Source organism: Lepisosteus platostomus, chromosome 12 (assembly GCF_059453375.1).
Source record: "Lepisosteus platostomus isolate fLepPlt1 chromosome 12, fLepPlt1.hap1, whole genome shotgun sequence".
Lineage (NCBI taxonomy): Eukaryota > Metazoa > Chordata > Actinopteri > Semionotiformes > Lepisosteidae > Lepisosteus > Lepisosteus platostomus.
The window spans coordinates 3,541,155-3,566,350 of NC_142622.1; the positions used below are offsets into that span (position 1 = coordinate 3,541,155).

The 25,196-nt window shown below is 38.7% G+C and overlaps 1 protein-coding gene across 2 annotated transcripts in view; it reads right to left on the reverse strand.

The window, feature by feature from the left end:
* phf14 (PHD finger protein 14) overlaps positions 1 to 25,196 on the reverse strand; it is a 114,459-nt gene that overhangs the window by 65,923 nt on the left and 23,340 nt on the right. For both annotated transcript variants that reach the window (XM_088600466.1, XM_088600465.1), the window contains exons 5-13: positions 20,661 to 20,820; positions 16,357 to 16,468; positions 15,677 to 15,814; positions 12,106 to 12,252; positions 10,790 to 11,060; positions 10,141 to 10,247; positions 9,571 to 9,666; positions 3,930 to 4,033; positions 2,807 to 2,938 (exon numbers count right to left, since the gene is read on the reverse strand). In XM_088600466.1, coding sequence (XP_088456592.1) covers positions 2,807 to 2,938; positions 3,930 to 4,033; positions 9,571 to 9,666; positions 10,141 to 10,247; positions 10,790 to 11,060; positions 12,106 to 12,252; positions 15,677 to 15,814; positions 16,357 to 16,468; positions 20,661 to 20,820 — 1,267 coding nt within the window. The remainder of the gene's footprint in view (positions 1 to 2,806; positions 2,939 to 3,929; positions 4,034 to 9,570; positions 9,667 to 10,140; positions 10,248 to 10,789; positions 11,061 to 12,105; positions 12,253 to 15,676; positions 15,815 to 16,356; positions 16,469 to 20,660; positions 20,821 to 25,196) is intronic.

Here is a 25,196-nt window from a genome sequence, read left to right on the forward strand (position 1 = left end):
GTAAATGCTGTTATATGATTGGAAGCGAATAACCGCAAGCCTTCTAATAAACCAATGATTGAAATGAATCATTAGTACTACATGGACATAAAAGTGAAATAGTTTAGTTACATGTACTTTGGTTGTTTTCCTTTGCTCATATTAATAAAAAAACGGTTTGGGCATGGCATGGAAAACAGACCCAAGTGAGCTGCCACAGTCAGCCACAGTTAATTCTGGTTTGGTTTTACAGCAGTACAAAAAAGGTTATATATAAACGAGGGGTTTTAGCCCATGAATTTGGGCTTATCTTAAGCCTTTAGTTCTTCATATTAGGAACTTAAGCCATGAAATTCCCTGTGCATCTCTTTATTGTTTGTTATTCCAGGCATACCAATATTAGTTTCCGCAACTCTGAGAGGATAAAGCAAAATAATATGAAGCAGGCAAAGTGACAGCAGGACAAAACTGATTGTCTCTGAAAAATTACAAACTAAGAGAGTGCTAGAGAACACACAAAGAAGGATGATGTTTTAATTCAATGACATCATAACAATGTAATTACCAAGTATTATAATGGTGGTAACCATAGATTAATGTATAATGGTGGACATTTTTCTGCCGAAGTATTGATGCATTTGTACTGCCTCAATGTAATTACAGTATTACAGGTAGTAATATACTACGGCAATTGCATAATAAGCATGCTCACTGTGCTGCTTAATATTATGGGATCAATTCCTTTTACTGAATAAATACAATTTTTTTGTATTGTTTCATTGTACTTACAACTAAGATTATATTACTCAGTACTAAAGCGTTACCAAAAGGTTGATCTTCAGGCTCAGAAAAACTGCAACAATGTAAGTGTGGAAAGAGCCCTGATCTGTGTTCTCTCCAAACTGCACACATGTGGCTGTTCAGTAACCCTGAAAATAGTGTACACAAAATATTCTAGGTCCTGGCAACAATTTAGTTAGTAACACATAGCTTCACTTCATGCTGGTTGTTTTGTTCCATAATAAATTGAGCAATATTCACCCAAGTTCAAGTACAATTTGTTAATTTGATTGACTTTCTGATCAGTAAGACGAATTAAGCACTGATCGCAGAGTGGACACAGGAGATGATTCAGTTCCAATCTTGGAGCTCAGAGGATGAAGGGAGGAACATGGGAAATGGTCAAACTCAATAAAAACACATATCTGTAACATATAAACACACATATATAAATAACATAATAAGACTTTGCATTAATGATGTGAATGGATTTGAGCACTGTGTGTGAAGAATGTATTTTGAGAACTATTCAAATGGCTATATTGATTTGACTTTCTAAAAAAAAAACAGATTACATAAAACTAATGGTTAAACATTAAACCGGATATACCTACTCCAAGATAAATTCATATATGTTTTAAGGTTTCTATAAAGTATACTTCATTATGTCTTCTGCTGTGAATGCAAATACGTGATATAGTAGGTAGAGAACAAAATTAGATGTTGCCATTTTATTAGGCTTCCATTATAATTCCATGGAACAGGAAAAGGTTTATTCCATGCTGAACAGAAGAGACACAACACTTCAGCTGACATCTGAAGAAGTCTTCACAGCCGAAACATTGTGTCTCTTCCTTTCAGCCTGGAATAAACCTGTTCTTTTGCAGCCTACCCGTGCTGACACAGCTGCCTATTTGAACTTACCGTATATTATCACCCCATCACTATTTCACTGATAACCTTAAATTGATGTATGCAGAAATAAGAACGTCAAAATGTCATGTTAATTATTTCTTAATTATTAATTTATTTCAACTTACCTTTAGTGAGATGATTGTTTATAAATAAAATTGATGTCACGCTGTTGTTATCAATTACAATAACTGGCTTGTGATGATTCAGTATAATGAATGAAATGAGTGTACTTTGGCAATGTTTTAATAATGTTTTGCCTTTTTTATTACCCTGCAAAAGTCAACTGTATGGGACTAACAGGCTAAGCTTTCACCAGGTATTCCATCTGTATATGATCTTTTATCTAGGATTTTCACCAAAATATAGTCTTCTCTCTTAACATTTTTCACATGGAAGGAGGAAAACTACTAAGAATACCTGTCCCATTTAGCTTAATAAATGATTAAACCCTGTTTCAGCCACTATTTCAATGGTCATCTCAGTGGTACAGTGTCATTTAGGCAGAATGTACTATAGGGAAACTATAGCTGCACAAAGTAATATGTTGTTCTACAAACCCAATACAAGACAAATGCAGACTCCAAGCAAACATTACTGTTTTGATTTAAATAATTAGTTCCTAGCAACAGTATGTGGTGTAGAGGAATGACTGTTGTTATGCTATCACAAATGAAATAAAAGTACGTAACAAGCGAATCAAGCTATCCTGTGAGGTGTTTTTTAGGTACTGTATGGGCATGCCCAAGCTTTTAAGTCTGCTCATAGCGTGGATCTTTGTGCTCATGAGGCACAGAAATTGGGGGAACCCTGCTCTTGATTAATATTGTGGCTTTAACCTGGTTGGTTAGAGGGACAACAGCAGGGCCACATGGATGAAGAGGATAGCCCTCCACCCCAGCCTCCTTCGATGACGCCAGGGGCTGCTGCCCTAATGGAGTGGTGTATGGTACAGGGGTGGCAGCCCAAGAGGCACCATGAAACAGTGGCCTGGAGTCTCACATTGAAACCCCACAGACAGCGACTGGCAGGGGATCTGTCCTCCCCCGACTCTTTGTTACAAACTCTACTTAACACGGGCTTTTTGCTCAAGCCGTAAAATTTAAAAAGCCCTTAAAGCATAAGTTAGACTCACCAGTAGCTGTTTTTGGTCTTCTTTGGCATCCTGGTGAGTGGCGGGTCTAAGCAGCCCAGGTGGTAATATAGCTTGCAAGTATCACAGAGCAGGAGCAGGTGCTGGTCCTGGTTTTTCTTACATATCCCACAACTGGAAGAGAACAAAATATTGTCTTGAAAACAATGCATGTCATTAGAACACTTTTTGTGGACCAATTTCATAGCAGAATTGTAAAAATTGACTTTAAGCAAAGACCTCCAAAAGTCTGAAATGCATTTCCTTCCGTTAAACAAAGTTGTATGCATTCACCGCAGAAGGGTTACAGAGGGATGTGAAAAGATAACATTTAAATATGTAATTTAAAAATAGTAGCAAACACTACAATCTTTTTCATTACTTCTGTAACTCTCCTATACTTTCACCTTCATTTTCCAGATAGTTTAAAGTGTACTCACATTTTCAGGGGCTAATAACAGTTTTAACAGTTATGCTATAAAAACTGTAATAACTGAAAAAAAATTAACATGGAAAACTATGACAATGATTTCTTACATGAAACATTACTTATCAGAATTCAAAAACCATTTGTATCATTTTAATAGGTTTCCTAAAGTATGTGTTATTTTACGAAGGTATTGTTCTGTGGTTTATTAGGCTCTCCAAAAAGTATCAAGTATTAATGCAGTATCATTAATTTATCAAGTGTGGCCCTCTTGCACACAAATGTGACAAATGGTGTCTCTCAACAACACTGAAGAAAACACATTTTATGTGAACCACACATAAAATTTACTATTAACTTCCTTCCAAATTAAAAATTCTGAGATTACTGATACTTCTGGCTTTTATAAAAAAAAAACATAAAAATATACTTTAGTATGAAAGATTTACCACCTTAATTTATCTTATGTTTTAAGACATAAGACCTAGGCTAGTGATTCTACAATTAGTTTAAACAAATGCAGTGTTAAAATAACTGTAAAAATGCAGCATTCTCATTTACGCAATCTGTAACATTAAGGGACTCTATAAAATTACATATTTGCACACTTACTTTGTGGTGTTTAAGAGATGTATTTTCCAAATTATCGAAGCAATAATGATTAAATACATCCAGCTGAAGCTGGAAAATTAGGTTTACCTGTAAAGAACTGCAGGGAGGACTGAGGACTTTTGAGTTCCACCTTCCTTTTTGCTAGGTTTTCTTTCCTTGGGAGCTCGTAAAATGACTGGAACGTTCAATTTCTGTCAGACGATTCAGACAAATTAGTGAAATGAACATTTGCTTATTTCTACTGCAGATCTGTATTTGTAGCTGAAGGAGGAAAGAAATCTAATGAACTACACAAGAAAGTTAAGGAACTGTTATAATTTGCACAATATGTTTGAAACTTATTTTGTTCACAATGTCATTAAAATTAGGTTTAATTGTTTAAACCTAATTTACAATAAAACACTGTAAATAGACCTTACATTTATTTAAATAAGGGGGGGTTAAGCAAACAGACGTAAAAATAGACCTTACATTTACAGGTCTCAACATTAGTCTGAGGGCACAACGTTAAGATAAATAGCATGTAAAAATTCAGGAAGAAATTCCACAACTTACTCTGTTAGAGTTTTGAAAGTGACAGACAAGGACAAGTTGGTTTAGGCAGAGAGAAAAACACTATCCTTGACAAAAGAATATTGAGGCAGTTTATTTTCTTCAACATCCCTGCTACATCGGTGCTCCATAGGTTAATTAGAAAAATTATCTTATTGGGCCAAACTCTCCACAAAGCAGACAAGATTCTCTTTGGGTTTCCACTAATCTACAGCATGCTAGCTTCTCAGACAGCAACCATCGATCAAAGTCATTTCTTGGCGGAGCTGTGGGCCAGCATCTGTTCAGCCAACTGGAAAAAAAGTGTCAGCAAGCTGTGCAAATGAATTCTACTACTGTTTCTGTACAGGTTGCAGTAGGAAACGCACTGTATTTGTGTGATGGTTTTGTTTTTGGGTTATCGAAAGGTAAAATACCTGAGGTTTTGTTCGCAAACAGGAGAAGTCATTACCCTGAGGTGAGAAGAAATTAGAAGGCTCTGCTAAAAACCTTCATTGTTCCACCAGATCATGAAGAGGCTGGTGCTTGTTATTCTCCAAAGGTAATACCAATTCCCAGTAGCTACAATTAGGTTAAATGTACTGCCAGGAAATAGTCAGCAAAATGTAACTTAAGACTTTGAAGAGTGTTTTTCTAATAACAAATGTAAAAAACTGGTTCACCAATTTATATCGTTTTGGTGGGAATAAAACATCTTGGAAAGCACTTCTTTTTTTCTCTTTTTTGTAAAAATATAAAAATGTAATAGTCACAACTAAAAAGCAGAACAAACTACCAAGGTAGAAAGGTAGCATATCCCTTGGTCACCTTAGGATTTGAAAGCCACGGGAAATAAAAGAAGCAAAACGAAGGCTTATCCAAATACCATTCTTTCAGGAAAGAACAGATATGTGACCAGCATCCAAAATCCAGATTCCATCTTGATTTTCATAATCACCACAAATCCCCTAGAATCCCAGCGGATCCAACACCACAAACTTTATTAAAGAAGTCATCTACCAGTTTCGCTGATATAGATAAGCATCTAAAAAACAGAGACTCACAGGAAGCAGTAAATGCAGGAGTTCTGAAGCACACATCAGATTAAATTAATACTGCGTTTGATTGTGACCTTGCTGCCCCTAAATAAAAAAACACAAAAGCAAATGGCACAAAAACAATATGTAACATTGACTGATGGAGGTACTTATGATTACCATCTCATCCTATCTGTCCGCTCTTTGAAACCTACCATCTTCTCCCAGTACACCAGTTTACACTGGTACCAAGCGACCTTACTGGAAGAACTGGATCATACTAGGACTGTCCTCTGATTGACACTTTGACAAACACATTATAATAACGACTTCATAGTAATAATACGTAGTGCTAAGAGTAATACTTTGCATTATCATCATGTAAATAAAATTAATCGGAATTGGCTCCAATGCAGCCCAGCCAAAACATATTACACTTTCTGTGCACATACACAGTACATACTATTCAATCAGTGCAAGACCCAATATTTACAAACTGAGATGCCTAATGCGATCTAGATAGGCGCTGTCTTGGAACCCAGCAGTACTACAATTGATGCTTTGAAACCTACTCCCCAAAGGGAGAAGTTTAAAAAGGAACTGGCGGCATGGAAGGGGTCTGTAGGCTCCTTCTCAGCTTTCCCTTTGATGCGACTGTCGTAAACAGAGGCAACGGAGGGAAGATCCCGACCGACGGTCTTGGATGCTGTGCACACTTTGTGTTCACCGACAGTTTTCGGTTATCCGCCAGCAAATACCAAACACCTCCCAACAAAAAGAGATGCTATTTCCAGGGCAAACGCGAGAGCACCAGCTGACCGAGCACTTCATTCTCTCTGCGTATAGCTGAGTATCCAGCCCTACGTCACTAGGGCACGTGCAATACAGACAGCAGGAGCAGGGATATGAACAGTCAGCCCGCCTCTAATGCTTTTCATAAGTCAAGCACTGTGTTAACCCTGCTTGCTTTCCCAATTTAATTTGCACCTTCAGGCAGCATGCAGATTTTCCCTTCACAAGAACCCGCCTGTTCTAAATCATGATGGTCAAGAAAAAGCCAGAGGCAGCAGGCTGATGATCCCTTGCTCCCCACATGTCCCAGGGAATATATTCCCAGCTGACCACAGTCCCATTTAATCCGCCACAGGACACAGTAAGTAAGTGTGTTAAATAACGACTCAACTGTGAACAGCTTCCTGGTCATAGACTCCTGAAATAAAGCAGTTCAGCAGCACAAAAACTGAACGAGGAACAAGCAGCTCATAATGGATAAGGTTAGTGCTGCTGCAGTGTGCACCCAGGCCAACTGAACGGCTTTCCAAAGTGCCACACAAAAAAAGACAGTAGTCTGCTACTTCATTGTCGTGCTATAGGTATGTATGCCACTTCACCTCCAGGATGACCGAGAAAACATCCAATGCACACCTATAATAATAAAAGCAGCTGTAGTAGTAATAATTATAACTTTATGCAATATAGTGCCTCTCCTGTCAAGACATCCCCAGGTGTTCAGAATTGAAAAAAGATTACTATAATACAGTAAACCCTCAGTTTTTTGGACGTCGCTTTATCGGACTTTGGATTTAGAGCACAAAATCTGCTAAAGGGGGAATTTGTCTGTAAAATCAGAAATACAGCACTCTAACAAGGAATTGCACAAATAACAAAACCGAGAAAAAATAAACACTGCACAGGTTTAAAATTCAGGAATATCAATGGTGCCTTATAGGGGTAGGTCAACTGCTTAGGATGGATGTTGTATTTCATAAGCTTTCACGAATATTATATATTTATATACAATATAGTATATTAATAAACATAAAATAAAGAGCTTACATACTTATGATAAGAAAGGAAAGGAACGATTTTCATGTGTTGATTAGAACTGTTAAAAAAGTCAAAAGATCCAGGAAGCACACACATATAGTACAGATATTTCTCATGTAAAAGTGTGTTTGGGGCTGAAAGAACATCATTCTTGATTGAACAGACGTTCGGCAATAACAGACACCCCTTCCCCTCTTCTCCCGAGGGTGTACCGGACAGAGATAAAATCACTTTAATAAAGAACACAACAAGGAAAGGACAGGTAACATATATTAAAAATTGGGAACAGGATGTTTAAAATATTGAGGTTATTTAGGGTTGAGTTGGGGTTATTCAGGTTGCTTTTAGGGTTCGCCTGGGGAGTCAGGCAGAGCCCCCGGTACAGTAGCCCAAAGTCCCATGAGGTACAGCACACTGGAAGAGCAGAACCCCAAGAGCACGGCCCGTCTCCCGTCTCCCGTCTCCCGTCTCCCGTCTCCCGTCTCCCGTCTCCCGTCTCCCGTCTCCCGTCTCCCGTCTCCCGTCTCCCGTCCCCCGTCCCCCGTCCCCCGTCCCCCGTCCCCCGTCCCCCGTCTAATCCGTCCGCCACGAGACCGTGAACTATTACAGCTTTCCGGGGGCCGCAAACTAATCAATGCTGATATTACAGATGCCCCGAGAAGGATAAGAATTGGACCTTTCTGCTGTACTGCCAATTACAGATTTGAACAATCCACAAACTGGGGTACAAGAACATACTTTCATTACTTGTCGAATCAAATTTAGAAAGCACCATTTCATGCCTGCATTTTTAAGGCACTTGACCAATGCCTTAAATCATGCAGTAAGACAAAAAGGCAGAAATAGAAGCGTTTTAAGAATAGTCCCACATTCAGTTTCATATGGACAAGGGCAACGTATTCATGACATGGAAGAACCCTAGACCATTATTCTCCTCCCTTAAGAATTTAAACTTACTGTCATTTATTTTAAATTCTTCCAGATCTGCGTCTGTTCTGCAAAGAGACCCTTGCCTCCTGTCTTGGTATGAGTAGAAAGCAGGGGCCGCACTCTGACTCAGACTGTACACATACCAGTACTTGATTTTACTCTGAATCTATGCCCATAGAAATATGCACACAATAAACTTACATCAGGTACGTTTCCATACCACAACTTTTACACCATCACAGGTGCCTTTACAGTCCACATCCCCACCACCACCCGCCTACACACCAGCGGAAGAAACAAAAGACAGCTCGCTGCAGTGCCCATAAGTACTAACTTCTTCAGGACGCAACTTTTCTAAAGCCCCTTTTCTCACTTCACCTTGACTTTTGTGGCCTTCTTCCAAATGAATGAAAATGAAATTAAAAACTGTGTTTTTCTGTCAATACGCCATCATAGGAATCCAAAAAGCACTAAATGATCTCTGCGCCTCTAATGTCCAAAACACGGGTGTTTCTGCAATGCAAATATTCTGCAGCTTCCTCCCACATGAAATCATTGCAGGTTTTGGAAAATAATCTTATAAAAATAGATTTGTAATTATATTAATAAAATATGACAATCTATTTTTTGAATAATATTATTTTATTTTATCTGACAAAACTGAGTAACAAGTAACTGGTTAAGGTTCTGTTACGGTTCTCAAACTAATCCTATGTAATCAGTGGCATTCAAATAGTGAAGAACCTAGGCACAGTAAAGAAAAACCTGTAGATTTGAAAACCATGATTTTGAATCAGTGGTGATAATTGGGTAATAAAGATATCCTGAGTAAGAGGCATGGGACTGAACAATAAAAATGGCGAAGGCTTGATTAGCACAAGATAAAGCCGGAGATCCTTTCAGAATTCAGCCCATGCACAAGTCTTCCGTTACTTCTGAAAGGACTTTTTATAGCCAAACATATGGAGGCTATAAATAAAGATAATCTAAAATAAAAAGTCTTATTACAGAACACAGGGGCTTGCCCATCTCTTACTCGTTAATGACGCAGATTTCACGGCTGTATGGTATAGTATTCTCGTTACCATGGCAAAAACAAGGCAGTAGATAGCTGTAACATTCGATTCAGGTCTAGCTTCATAGCGAATGACAGGTCAATCAGCTACAGCAAATGAAAGGATTTTACAAACAAGATAGCTATTACAACAACAAAATTAAGCCACAAGTCCCCCGTAGGTGGTTCACAACAATCTGGATTTATTTCAATCAGAAATCATTACCCAAGGGTATTGGTGGATCTGATCAAATTGATTTTTTTTCTTGGCATAAATGCAAAAGGCACAAGAAGAATAAAAAAAACGGCCGCAGAAAATGAAAACAAAAGGTGGAGAAAGGTCACCAACCTGCCCAAGTATGCCACTCAGTACAGACCACATCGCCTGCCCTTCATTTCTCAGATTGCCATTGACATTCTGCAGGTCTTCCAAAGACTCACACAACTGAGATAAAACAGGAACAAAATAAGATAAGATAAAGCAAGGACAACCACATTCACGCTCGATACACAAAGGTAGTCCACACTGCTATTTATATCTACAAGAAGCACTCTTGACCTGGCCATAAGAAAATGAAGAGGAAAGTTAAAAAAAAACTTACATTGCCACGTTTAAGATTTAATCATAAGTGACATTTTTCTTCCAATTTAAATAAATCAGACATTTCAATAGTTTAATCAGATCGCATTTTCTGTCCTAAAGATGCAGTGCGGCACATGACTTCTTTCATTCTTGATAACACATGATTGTTAAATTACTTCTGAGAATTTAAACATTAGTTAGGTGATAAAGTTCTTGTGATCCTGACTGCACTTTGAATCACTTTGCAGAACAGCAACATGAAGTCACCAGTTGCCTAGGCAGCTGCAGGCTTTCACTGGTTCTACACATGGGCTTGATAACTGAATAAAACTGTACCTTGTTATATTCTATGTGCAGCTTCTCCTGTTCATTTTCCAGTTTGTCTTTCAGGTTCTTCTGCTCCGCAATGTTGTCCTGGATTTGTATCATCCGCATATTCCTCTCTAAGTGGATTTGGAAGAAAATAAGACACCAGGGAAAGAGAACAGAGTGAAGAAGCCAGCTCATAGATGGGGATTATTAGGAGGCCATGACTGGTAAAGACCAATGGGAAATTTGGCCAGGATGCTGGGATAACACCATTACACTTCTTGAGAAACACCCTGGGATTTTTAATGAGAGTCAGGACCTGGTTTTATGTCTCATCTGAAGAAAGGCACCTTTTTACAGTGTAGCGTCCCCCATCACTCTACTGGGGAATTAGGACCCACAAAGACCACACGATTAGCACCCCCTGCTGGCCCTACTAACACCTCTTCCAGCAGTAACCTTAGCCTTCCCTGGAGGTCTCCCACCCAGGTACTGGCCAGGCTCACACCTGCTGTGCTTCAGTGGGCTGCCAGCTGTGAAGTGCAGGGAAATATGGCTGCAGGCTATATAAAATAATACTTTATGTCTGCCTGGTGACCCACAGCGTTGCCAACAAAAGAACGTTTGCATCTGCCGTGCAAGAACATGTATTTCAACAAACTCGGACTGTCCGTACCAAGGTAGTAATTCACAAAGTCAGCCGTGAGGGCCGGCTGCTTGTGCTTCCTCCTGCCGTCCACGCTGGAGCTGGTGTCGGAGGTGTCCACGGGGAAAATGTCCGTGCTGATCCCCATCAGCTCCGCCTTGCGCATGAGCTTGCGGATCGCCGAGGCGCTGCTGGTGAGCGGCCGGGGCAGCTTCTCGCGGGGGACCCAGGCCTGTGGCCGAGTGCTGCGGGCCAGCTCGGCTTTGGCGCGGTACTGCTGGAGCCTGGCGGAAATCCGGGCCTGGAAGACACGCGCCGGGAGAGGAGGGGGCGCACGTCAGCTCTCTGCGCTTCCAGGGTTGAGGTAAGAAAGAAAAACGGCACCAGCGATTCAAGAAGGGTGAAGCACTGATTTAGATTTGGGTCACCGAGCTCTTCATCTGCGATCATTGGTACCTCTTGATCATTTTAAACATTCACACCGCCCAAGGTAAAATACAACAAGATTTCTAGACGTTTGACATACAAAAAAAAATGTGGATGCTTGCAAACACAGGAGTCATTTAGGACTCTCTCTTTCTCTTCAGGATGTTTGTCACCGTTACGAAGCCATGATGGATATAGTTCTCAAAAGAAAATGTCCCTTAGCAAGCATACAAGCCATCTAGAACCTGAATCTAAAATAATAACGCTTCACTGTTCTGGATGTGAAAAGGAGATGAAATAGCCAAAATAATTATGTTATTTTTCTGAATTTGTGTAAATAATAACAGACCTATCGGGCAGAACATGGGCTTGTGAAGATTTAAATCTGTTGATCGCAAGAATGAAAGCAAGAAAATAAATTTAAATAAATTCAGCAGCGGTCCATAAAATTTCCCTCAGGGGACAATAAATCTTTCCTTATCTCAAATGCCGCTCGATTAACAACTCCTTTCCCATTTTAGCACAAAATTACTTTGTCACAGAGAGATGTTTTTCATCCCGTGAGCAATAGCACATGATGGTGGTTGACCCATGTCAAGTGGAGGCTATGTCCAGAGTAAAGTGTGCACTGCCCCTGTAGCATCAAAGCCGAGGTGCAAAGGCCACAGGTCAGCACCAGCCTGCCAGGGCAGTTCTACACCAGGAAGAGAAGGGCTCATTGGGAATGGCTATTGCTCGCAGCCTACTAGGGAAATTTCAGTGTGGACACTACTGGAAATCAGCTACACTAGTGCATCAGCTTGTTAGAACAACAGCACTGACATTGAACTGCGCTGGCAGCCACCGTGCCTGCATCTGGTGTGAACACCCCTTTATTCAATTCCATGATTAACAGCATGGAACTAATCTGGTATCAGTACCTGCGCTTCGGGTGCAAGTTGTTTCTCTCTCTCTTGCAAAGACATTTTGCAGTACGACTGCAAAGCCAAGTAGTTCTTCCTTTTCCACTTTCTGTCAAACCTGTCTGCATGCTGCTTGCAGTAAGCAAAAAACGGGTCTGCTATGTCCTGTTTGGGTGAGAAAGAAAAGAGGGGGGGAGGGGAAAGTTCACTATACACAAGAACCTTGTTGCCAAAAGGATACATCATGATTATGGTTCCACTTTAACCTCATATTTCTGTAATATTGTATTTCTGTAACTCTGAAACAGTGTAAACTATTTCGCAGGACACCACAAAAGGACCTGTTATTTCACAATACACCCACAATATTTTCAAAAAATACTTTTAAAAAACAATTATATTTTGAACGTTAACTACAAGCAAGAGCACTAAATCTGACTGGTTTGTACCATAATCTTACTGTTCCTGAGAAATATATTTTTCAACATATCAAATGTTTTTAAACACAAAAGTGTATAAAACAGTGTCATAATTTGCAAACAGTTAAATGTGATAAACATATCAATGTTTAATTATTATGTAAAAGAACAGTAACATAGTAACCACCTGGAAGAAATTTATTAGCAATTATTTGCCCAGATTCTATGCTTCACCAATTGAGTAACATTACCACGATACATTAAAGCCTAGAACACAAATTCAGAATTTATATAGACAAAATATAATCAATTTATACCGAAAAAATGAAACAGTTTATTGGTTAACATCTAAATTTTGTAACCACTAAAAATAATTATTTCATTCTTTTAATACTCCAAAAGTTTCCATCTGTGAAGCTAGAAAATACTGGATATTGTACCCACAAGAAAAGCATACGGCAATACCCATTTTCCAATTCACAGCTTCAACTGAGTCATTTAGGCTTAAGATGGCTCTATAGATGATATCAGCTAGCTCACCTGTTGATACTAGTTGCTTTCACAGTTCAGTGGATTAAATTGCCTGCAATAGGTTGGCAATACGTCAAGTATTTATCGCCATGAATACTGCTTTTATCTGGCCTATTTGGCATACACAAAAGACTAGAGTGTGTAGACTGCATACAATATGTATGTTTTTAAACTCATAGGTATTTTTAACCAATCATGAATCTATAGAAAGTGAAAGCATACAACAATTTTGCTAAAAACATAAAAAATATCAAAACAAAATATTTGGCTACAGTTTTTGATGACTTTTTTCATGGCAATCAAAGCAAAACTCCAAATTGATTTAAGACATCTGAATCAATAATATGCAATCATATGTAATCTAATACTTTTGACTCAAACCCTATGTTCCATCACTTCAGCTATTCCTAGACTTGACACTTGCTCAACATTTGTGCTTTAGATACACACAAAATACCATTATAAAACACCTGCCTTTTCAACTAAATGCCTTTTGTTGAACCTCTTTCTTAACCAAGCTATCAGGCATCTGAGCATTCAAAATACTGTAATTGCTTTTCAACTGCTAAAAACGAATGGAACGACCATGATGCATTAAGGTGCGTGAAAATTATTCAGAAAACGCAAGCCTTGTACTTCATCATTTTCTCAGTTTTGTACTCGTGTAACAAGGCACTTCAAGACAACAAAGGAGTATTTCTCTCCCCAAGTAGTTTAGGGACTAAAACCACTTAAAACTGGAAAAAAAACAGCAGATTCAATTTAAGTTATCAATTGAAATGGATAAGTACCACACCTCCCAGCAAGACATTGCATGCATTTAAAGTCAAAGTTGAGACTTGTTCGGTGTTTTATGTGACACTTGTCTACATATAAAACAAACAAAGTATTTTGAAAGACAACGAGTAAACTGGTCATACTTAAGAGATTAAAAAACAAAAACCCTTACACTGGTCAAAAACTTAATTTGGTTTTAAATATCACACACCTGGATTCAAAGGAAACACGTGGCAGCCCCTACCCATTAGATTAGATGGAGAAATGAGAAATTGTTTTACCAATTAAGTTAAGGAGGAGGTAGCCTTTAGAAAGGACAGACTGCACAATTCTGGAGTGGATTTAGCCAGGATGCCGGGATTAACACCCCTACTCTTACAAACTGGGCGATGGAATCATTAATGACGAAGCAGTCAGGTCATTTAAAAGAGACCCTTTTTTAGGAACAAGTAAAGGTTTATTCCATGCTGAAGTGAGAAGAAAAGAAATGCATCATTTTGGCTATGGAGCCTTCATCGAGAACATTGTTTCTTTTCTTCTCTTTTCAGCCTGGAATAAACCTTTACTTGTTCCTTTGCAGCCTACGCATGCTGACGCAGCTACCCACTTGAATTACTGCAGGCCTTTTTTTAAACTTCTCATCCAAAGGATAGGACCTCCTACAGCCCAGGGTCCTCAAAAGAACATACGTCTCCCAACACAAGTGCAAAGGAAAAAGCTTTTCATGACTTCCTATTAGGAATCTGAAGGAGATATCAGAGACCCATGGCCTTACCTAAAATGTACAAATAATTTGTTTAGTATAGCAGTAGAGGAGTTTACTGCCATATGTACATGTACTTTCAAAATTCGTATTTGTAGTCCAGAGAACTGTACTAAACAAGGTGTCTTACTTAAGTATCTTACTGGAGTGTCACAGAAATGTCTGTAAATGTTGTGTACACTTTGTCATAGCATTTCATGCCTAACAAGAAACAAGACTAGAAACATAGGGAGCATGGAGTGTGACAGGTTGCTACTTCTTAAATTTTACAAGTTTATATCTCTTAATCCTATATATTGGTTTAATTTGATTTGTTAATTAACATCCCAAGTGGTTCTTTTTTAACGTTTCCTTTTAAAGCTTGCAACCTATAGGCTGTATCTATTTGGTCTTCTTAATTTGGTACAAAACTTCAAATCCTAACAAAAGGTTTTGTATATGTATTAAGCATTTGCAGAAATTATAAAGTACCATCACAACTTTTAACAAGAAAATATTAGGCCTAAAAACCACACACATCAAAAAAGGGTAAAAATAATATTCCAGAATACACACATGCTATTGATATTGACAGTTTTAATTAACAGAAAGAAAATCAAATAATGTACATGAAAAAACTCACTGCAATGACCAATGAATTTCTGAAGAGCAACTTCTTCAACTTTAAGATGCTGAATGGATGTGAAAGAACAGCATTTATTTTGAGGACATTTTTTAACCACAATTAATCCTAGTAAATTGATCTAACAGGATTCCTTGTTTGTACAGTTTTAGGCATTCAACAGTCCCAAAACATATGTTCAATATGCCTAACATACAATGGTCTCCTGACGCTGTATAATGGCCTTAAGAGTGAACCCTTACACAGGTAACAGCGCAGTTCATATCAAGCAATTCATCACAGAACACATTCAGCAGATAATATAACCTGAACATTAGACTGAAGTATGTCTAGTCCCAGATGAGAGGTTATTACCAATAGTGAACAGCACTGTAAAGTCTGCTCTTGTTGTTGGTACCGGTGCAATAAAACCATGAAATACGCACTCGCATAACCTTAGAGAGCCTTTAAACCAGACGAACGCCAACAGTTACGTACCTCCTCGGCAGCAGCCTCTGAGAGAAGGCCTTCCCTCTGCGCGCACGTCACGTGGAAGTAGGATCTGCACATTCCCGCGTCGCAGCTAATACAGACCCCCGTTCGGGCAAAGCGGGGGTCTTCACAAAAGCTGCATTCCTGCCAAGGCAAAACGGACACAACCACCCAAAAATGTACAAGACAACACTAACAGATTTGTTTTACCAAAATGAGGCGTTTATCTTTATAATGGAAGCCAGTGGATTGATACTCCACCAAAAGACAAAACAAGTTGCTGATTTACTAAAAAAAACATGCAGTTACAGTGCAGGGAGTAATATTAGATGTGGCAACGTTTGAGACAGATGAAACATTTACTCTTTTTTGGTTTGTAAATTTTGGGTGAACTCACATAGGGCTTCTGCCAGTACAGTACAAAACTTGAAGAAACCATTAGCCATATTACAATGTGAGTAGGAGTCTTCTAAAAATTTCTCAAGTCTCTACAACAGCCTTTTTTATACTTTTCAAATAATGACCGACTACAATAGTTTTTTTTTTTTTACCATCAATTCACATTTTAGATTCACGAAATGTGTCTAAGGAAGAGCATTTGGAACTGCATGAAAACCATCTAGGTCCACAATTTCACTGGCTGGGCTTCCCTTCTCTCAAGAAAGATGTTCACAAGTGAAGTTTACCTTTGCGCCATACTTCGAGTAGTTCATTTCAGTAAGGGTCACTGGACGCAGTTTATCAATGTCTCCAAACGCTACACCCGGGACATAAAGGGCACACACAACATGGACCCACCTACATCGAGAAAAGAAAAAAATAAAATCTTGTAATAAAGAAGTGGGTAAAGAACAGCAATATTCAACTGATATCTACAGAACAGAAGAATATCCAATATTAACATTTACAACCAACTAAAGAACTTCAACATTCATTTGATTGAAGCCTTTTGCATTATTCTAAATACTGCACTCCTCTTACATCAAAAATACATTTTTTATAGAGAAATCGAAAGAATTAATGGAAAATACATAAAGGTCAGAATTTTATCTGATAATGCTGTATACACCTGTGTCTACACACAATGGTTTTATATTAACGCTCATTAGGCTTGTTAATTCTCTGTACCAAAGTAAGAAATCTTTCACTGCCGGGCAATGCCTATCTGTGCATAAATTTACCCGCATGTTAACAAAACTGGGAAATTCCACAATTCTTCAAAAGGATGTTCAAGTGAAAATTTTTTTGCTCTACTACAGCACTTAAGAATGAAAGCATGACACGCACTGTATCACATTTTTATCTCTTTGTTTCCTTCTTTCGCTCAGCGTCATTAGTTACTGTCTTGAATACATGCCATGGGATGCTCTCAGCACCAGGGCTTTTTACTGGAAGAACTGTTTTGTTGCTTATTTTTACAGCTGAAGCAAGTATGAAATTCACTATTACACCACACAACTGAATCTGGCATGTTCACCTGAAGGATCTGTTTTGAATATGTCTTACAAGCGACTTTTCTCTTAGGCCATTTTGCTCATGCTCTGAAACATCTTCACAGGGACACATATGCATTGATTTCTCCTCCTGTACAACTATCGCCACAAATTCATTTACACAACCGTGACCGTCGCGGTTCCGTGCGGGCTTGTGCCTCTCACTGCTCCACCCCCCGGTTCATCCCGGAACTCCTGGGATGCGAACCCGGGTCTCCGGCGTAACGCAACAGGGAACCAGCCGAGTGAGCTAAAGGAGACCTCCCTCAGCCCAGGCGGCTGAGGTCCCTGCTACACGCAATGAGGGCGATGACGTCACCGTGTCTGAACGAGTTTCACTACACACAACTACATGCCAGCACTGCTTTATGGAAACTATGATACTGCTTTAGCATGAAACAGGCAAGTATTAAACACGACTGATCAATATCCAAAAGAAAGAGTGACAGTCCCCAAACTTGAAAGCAAACATCCTAATTCTCATGTACCTCAAAATGCATAAGTTGTTTTTACCAAATGCTACTATATAAACTATAATTGTTAAAAAATAATACTAATTTCATAACAAATAATGGTAATTTACATAACAGTTGACTAGAATTTCTAGATGTGCTGTACTATTTCTAGATTTTTTATTTTTCTAGTAATTTAAAAAAAAGTTTATAAGAAGTGAGTCACAATTGTTATGGAAATATTATGTTTTTATCATATACCACATAATTTCATCATTACAGTTACAAAGGTTATCCTTTTACATATGCATTACTCTAACTTAAAAAAAAAAACACTAGCTGTTTCCTGCCATAATACAAGTTATAATTCCAAAGGAAATCTAACACTATGTCACCATGATTCCTGGATCTAAAAGAAAATATTGAAATAAAAAGTTATTTTCCTTTTCTGAAAAATCGTAGATAAAACGACTCACTAACCCAGCTGCTATTTAAAGCAGTCTGATTTTAAATGCAGACTTTAGAAAAGGAAAGCATCCTAAGTCCAATATAAAGATAACACATCTTCAACAAGCTCTTGCTTCTCAATTTAATTTACACTGTTTTTCATGCTCTAGTGAAGTATTAAATGCTAGAGAAGGCTTCAGAATTCTATCTGTGATAACACTAGCAATTGTCGCCATGCTTCATGTTGTCCATCTCAGAACATTTTAGAATGGATTTTTCTGGATTTAAGAAGAAAGTGCAACACCCTCATTCAGAAAGCACTAGAACTTCATAAGGTTTCATCTGTAAGGGAACCTCTCTGTTGCTACAATGATGAAAACAAACCCTGCACAGTGCAATCAAAGAACCATCATTCAGAAATCGTCTTTAAAACTCTCAATGTGCAACATACATTTAACATACACCTTCAGCAATGCCACTTACTATCTGAATTTCATCTCAAAGGCTAGGCCAGGCTGGGCCTTGTCAGTAATAGCCTCCATGGAAAAGAAGGTTAACTGCTGTAAGCGGTAGTGGTTTCCCAAACCAATGTCCCACAGATACCAGGCATATTGTAGGAGGTGCTATCCTTCAATGTAATGTTAGACTGATGATCTGACTAAAAGCGCAGAGCAATTCACACTGGAGTTAAGTCCAGTCAGGTCTGGCAAAATCCAGCCTCCCTACAGTTCCTCCTTAATTCAACTTTTGAAACAATTTCTCATTTTTTCTCTTGACCTGCTGCATAATGGGGCTGCTGGTGCAGAATGGCTACCGCACTATGTGCATGGAGTGCATTCCCTCGTGAATGAGTGTAAAGCTTTGCAAGTTTGAGAATGTAAAGGGCTACATAAGTCATCAATCTTTGTTACGATATTTAATATTATAATCACCACTATCATTATTATTAATGCAAAGCATTTTGTCCTGATATCACAGAACACAAACGAATGATTTGTGTACTTAACATCCTTCTGCAATCTTTCGGCAGTTTTCTTGCAAGAGATCTTAATGTTTGGTGATGCATTTTCGGTAAGCCGAAATTAATGTGCACCAGCCCGGGGAGGAAGGATTCAGGTCTGCATCCAAATTTGTCTCTAAACCCGTCTTTTCAAAACACAGCATTGCGGCACAATGCAGAAAGTGACTCATGTTTTTGTTTCATGGAAACAAAATCTAGGTGGGAATGTTGCTTCAGAATAACCGATCAACTGTTCAGACTACTGACAACAACAAGAAGTTAATTTAAGATCTAGAACACAAAATACAGAATGTATTATAGAGCAGTAGATTCAAGAAACCTTAAAATAATGAATGCTGAACAGCACAGAATCTACCAGAGACTACACCTTACATCCTGATCACGATGCGATGTCTGTCTTTTATATTTTTTTAAGCAGTATTATTTTTCATTTTTTATTCTTTTATTACTTTTTAGTCATGAGAAAGCCCAGTGTCACAGTGTTTAGTATTGCGGCTTCGCAGTGCTGGAGCTGTGGGTTCTCTCTGTGTGGAGCTGGTATTCAAGTGGGTCTCCCCTGGCTGCTCTGGTTTCCTCTCACAGTTCAAAAACAACGTGGTTTGTTTGGGAAACTTGGCTCTGGGAGTGACAGTGTACATGTCTGTGTGTGCCCGGCAATGGACTGGTCTCCCAGCCAGAGTACGCCCTGCCTCGTGCCTGCTGCTTGCTGGGATATGTTCCAGCTTCCCTGCAGCCCTGAACTGGAAAAAGCAGTTCGAAAATGGATGGAGAGATTTTTTTATTCAAGTGGAATTATTCAGTCTTAAAACCGGTGATTAAATCTCGGTGCACAAAAAAATTAAGCACAAAGTCATGAACTTTGTGAAAGTACTGTTTGGTTCCCATGATGAACAAAACTGCTGGACCCGCCACTGCGTCACGAGAATAGTGACTTAAACGGTCCCTTCCTGCTCAGCAGTCACTGTAATAACTAGTGTAATGTTATGTATGAGTTAATAAGTACAGGCTGTGCAGCAGACGTTGCAACCGCAGAAATGTTCCGTGATCAGTTAACAAGTAATATTTGTCGGTAAAAACCATCTCAAAGTCGAGAGCAGTATTTCTACTGGATTAAAAGAGATGTATTCACAATCCTGCTTGTTAACAATGTCACAGGGCCGCTTCGCGTCACCGGAGGTTTTGTTGCCTCGTTCTGAACTCCAGACAATGACAGCACTATGGCGCTGTGCAGATCTGGAAATGTCATCTATTTTGTGATGGAAATTGGAGGTTTTACACATGACTTTACTGTGCACGTTTTACTCTTATTGTGGTTTGATATACACTCGTCAATGGCGATTCTTTCCAATCCCAGAATATCAAAGCAGCGCTTCAGTTCCCCTTCAACGTTCCTAAAATAAGACATTTAATTTCTTAAGTTACCTTAGTGTGTTTATAGCTTTAAAAAAACCTTTGGGATGCAAACACACCTGAGCAAATATCAACAGACCACTGAGTTACAGGAGAGCCTTCGGAAGTTTCCTTATTCTAGAAAGTCACTGGAGAAACACATGAAATCCACACGGATGGATACATACCTTCCAGCATCAGTCTCTTTGAAAATCCCATCTTGATTGGGACACAGCTCACAGCTAGGGGAAACGCCGTTTTTGCAGGCATCGCAAAACCAAGGCTCAGTAGAGTTTTCAGATGCCGAGCTCATGATGGAATCGCTCTCTCCATCAACACCGTAGCAACCTGAAAGGTTTAAAAACAATTTTCACAAACTTTCATCGGCAAAGCATCTAGCAATATTGACTGTAAAAAAAAAAAGTCCCACCATATAATCGTTAGCAATTTGAATATTTGGGTGAAATCATAATGTATATTCCACATACAAAAAGATATAAAGCAGACAAGAATGAAGCAAACACAGAGAGAACTCCGGGCTGCAAAGACAAGTCCGGAAACCTCATATGCGCTAAGGGAGATGGATACAATTTTGGGAGACTAACCCAACGTCAAGGGTTTTGTTTCACAAGAGCAAAAGATCAGCACAGGAACACATCACATAAGTATTTTCAGGACTTTCGCAATCTAGACTCCGATACAATGAGCAAACATTTAAAAAAAAAATGTAACACAGGAAGATCCAAGAAAAACCGATGCACACAAAAGCTCAAGTATTACATGCCGGAAGACGCACAGGTAAAGCTTATGTGGACCCATCACTTTTTTTCCCCCAACAAGACAGTGTGGAGAATCAATAAAAAAGGCCAATTAATAAAATGCCACTTCCCTTGATTTAAGATATGATGCATTAGTCAGATCTCATTTGGATTACTGCACTCAGTTTTGGTCACATGCTACAAGAAAGACATTGCTGCTCCAGAGGCTGTCCTACTCGGGCAGACTGTGAGGGATGAATCTTTTTAGCCTGGAACATAGAAGATTACGTGGGGATTTGCTCCTGAAAAGGCACTGACTGAGCCAGACTCGGAAACTCTTACTAGGAGATCAGCAGCAAGTCAAGGACCTAGAGACACGGGTTTAGGGCCATTCAAGACCGAAAACAAGAAACCCGACTTTACACAGGATTGCAGAAACCTGAAAACAAATCCCAAGTCATGTGGTTTAAAGTTACTCTGTGGGATCCTTTAGGAAACAGGCAGATGGAATTCGTAAACCATTAAGCTATGAGCAATCAAACAAGCCAGATGGGCACAATGGCTTCTTTTCAAACCTTCTTATATTCTAACAAATTTTACCCCTTTTTAACTCTTTGTAACTTCCTAACACACGGATGATAGATGCCCCAAATTCAAACCTTATCCACCGCGATCCATCACACCTCCATGTTCTGGAAACACATACCTAGGAAGATAGCTGGGCCACTGGGGGAAGACCTTAGTAAACATTTCCACACCTTGACTCACCAGTCTGGTGAGACTGTCTGAGTTTTCAAACAAGTCAAAATGCAGCCTTATTACTAATTACTGTTCAAGAGTAATGTGTCAGCGCGTTTTGGCTGCAATGGCACAAAGTAAAGGTTAATTAACTCTACACCAAAAAGGAGAATAAACACATCATTGTGGCTGTTTCTTCAGGTTTGAGCATCTATATTAATGTTTAATACATAATGGAAAATTGCACGTCTTGTATGTATATTCTTACCCTCTCCCACCTATCTTTTCTATTATTTACTTATTTATTTTGTTACTCATCTTCATGCTTTTTCTCAAATGATGTAGTTGCGCTCTTAAAAAAAAGAGAATAGCAAGGTAAGAACACGTCGGTCTCATCTGGTTTCCAAGTTTTCTATTACATTTTACAAACAAGGGCCCGACGCCATGGATGAATGCTGTGCTACAATCAACCCTTTCCAACCATTTACATTTGCTGAGACACACAGCTTCATAATTCAAGCAAAGCAAGCAGCTTCCCAGGCGGTTACAGAATGGTAGAATTCACAAATAAAGCTCGCAATGTGTTGCGTGCTCGTCTCAGTGGAGCTTTCATTAGAATTGATGAGTTGCCAGGTGTAAAAAAATGCAACTTTTTATGGTTGGATACTCCAAAATGTGAAGTAGTTATCAATCTTGCAACCGCTTCCACGTTACTAATCACAGTTTATATAATAGATGGCAGTCGTACAGAAGTAAACAATCTGCACCAGAGATGTAAGCTTAATGTATAAATTATTTTAACTTATATCAACATTCAGCCATACTGAATCTTGAGGACTGATCTGTTCAGACCTAAGCAAAACTGAGACAGATGCATGCATGCATGCATACAGGGATGAGGAATACTGTACACGGAGAATCAGGCTGGTGCTAGTCAAGGCGGTGGAAGACCAGGAGACAGCACCCTTCCCCCTGGACAGATTATTAAGCCAGCGTCTGAATGCTCCAGCAGGGGAAACTGCAACAGGAGGCAGCATCTTTTAGATAAGATGGCAAAGTGAGGACTTACGTTTGCTTATGTTTGCTTAAATTCCAAAGGCAAAAGTCCACACAGTAAGAATGCTAACCACAGTGCACTGGCTAATCCTCTGGCTAAAATGAGATCGCCAAAAGATTGTCAAAAGATCAAACTCTAGTGTAATTCACTACTTTTTCACTTCAATGTAGATTGAGTTACTGGCGTGTTGTTTGTGACACAGAGCCCCCAGAAAAGTGTGTAAATTCTAACCAATAAAGGAGAGTATTGAGATAATGAGGAATGAAAAGCATGATTGTGTCAAGTTATTGGATCAAGTCAAGTTATCAGGATATTATAACCCTGCCCAATTCCTATTCCTCTGATTGGAATAAGTACATAAGAAAGGTTATGAACAAGGTTATGATCCCTCAAGCTTGCTTCGCATCTAAGTGATCCAATGACCTTGTCCAACTGCAGCTTGAAAAATCCCAGTGCATCAACTTGCACAACATGGAGGAATAACGTGTTCAGATTCCCACAACCCATTCATTGGTACTGATATCAAATGTGATATTTTGGTATAAACTGTCTATAGGATACTTTAGAAACTTGAGCTTGTACTTAAATATAAAGGAGTAATATAGATATTAAAAAGAGCAGTGGACCCAATACAGTTCCTTGTGGTACTTCAATAATTACATCACTTCAGTTTGAGCATTCCCCCCCATGGAGTATTAATATGTGAAAAGCATATACTGTATAGTAATCAAAAAAGGTAAGAGCAAAAAAAGTTGTTTGCTAAAACCTATCATAACTACATTTAAAACATGTTTTTGATCTAATTACAAAAACACAACTGCCCTTGTTCCCTCTGTTGTTTTTCATTTTTATTTCAGCATTAAGCCAAACCTTAAAACATGATCAGTTTCTTATAATCAGCGAGACAAAAAAAACAACTATGAAGGTCAGTTCATTAAATCTCCATCCATATTTTTTGGAACGCTTATCAAATCTTAAAAAACTAAAAAGGCCTGTATTGTAAAAGTACTGGGTAACAGAAACACAATTCAGCATAGCCCCTCAATTTAACAAAATATGGACTTTATTCTGATCTCAGTTTAGACCATGGTGCTGCCAAAGTAATTGATTGTCATGGTCCTTAACCTACTTTAGGTTTAACGGTACAGTATGATTTCCCATGTTCTTTATGATCCGAAATACAAAGCCCCAAACGCTTAGCTACAGGGTGTTTGCTAATATAAACTAAGCTGACAAAAATGATGACGGCGGGATAACTTTATAATCCCAAGAGTGAAGATTATCCTTGTCAGTTGTGACAGCAGTTTAAGAAAGAGGGAAAAATGTAGAGCAATCAGGAAAATACTTTTAACTTTATCAAGATTTAATAATAAAAGGTCTCTGGCATTACTGTTACAAATGATAAAGGTCACACATTAAGTGTTAAGAGCTGTAATACAACTAGAAAAATCTGACAAGTAAATGTAGGCTTTGGGATGACGTTTCAGTGATACAAAGCTCATGTAAGTTTTATATGTGCAATATATTATTCTGACACATTTTGCTGCCTATCTCTTCCTTGGCTTTATAAGTTAAATTAAATTAATGACTGATTCTTTGCCGCTATAAAAATATAATTACACCTTGATCTACAACTCTTTATGATTGATGAGGAAAAATGCCACTGAAGCCTTAACCTTTTTTTCATTGCTATTATTCTATTTCACGAGCAGCCTCGGTACAACTTTACCACACAAAAGTAAACCACAGCAAACAAAATGACAATAGGAAAAACAGTACTGTAGGTACTGGCTAATTGTTTAAAACATTAAAATGTTAGAGAAGGGAAATTGCCAGATTATGAACCCCAGTGCCACAGAATCACGGACAACAAAAGCGGGATTTAAAAAGTACTCAAAGTCTGAAAGTAATTAACAAGTATATTGAGCATAAGGTTAATTAGAAATAAAAAGAAGCCAATCTGGTTGGTTGGGTTAGTTAACTGGGGAGTTAGCACCTATATAAGCCAAGGAACTCACTGAGCCATTTTTTCAAAGAAGCAAGGGCATCAGCTTCCACAACATAGCCAGGCAACTTGTTCCACAGTCTCACAATCCTTTAGACCCTGGACATCAAGCCAGCCCATTGCAGATTTCAACATCAGTTTCAACAAAATTCCAACACTCAACTGC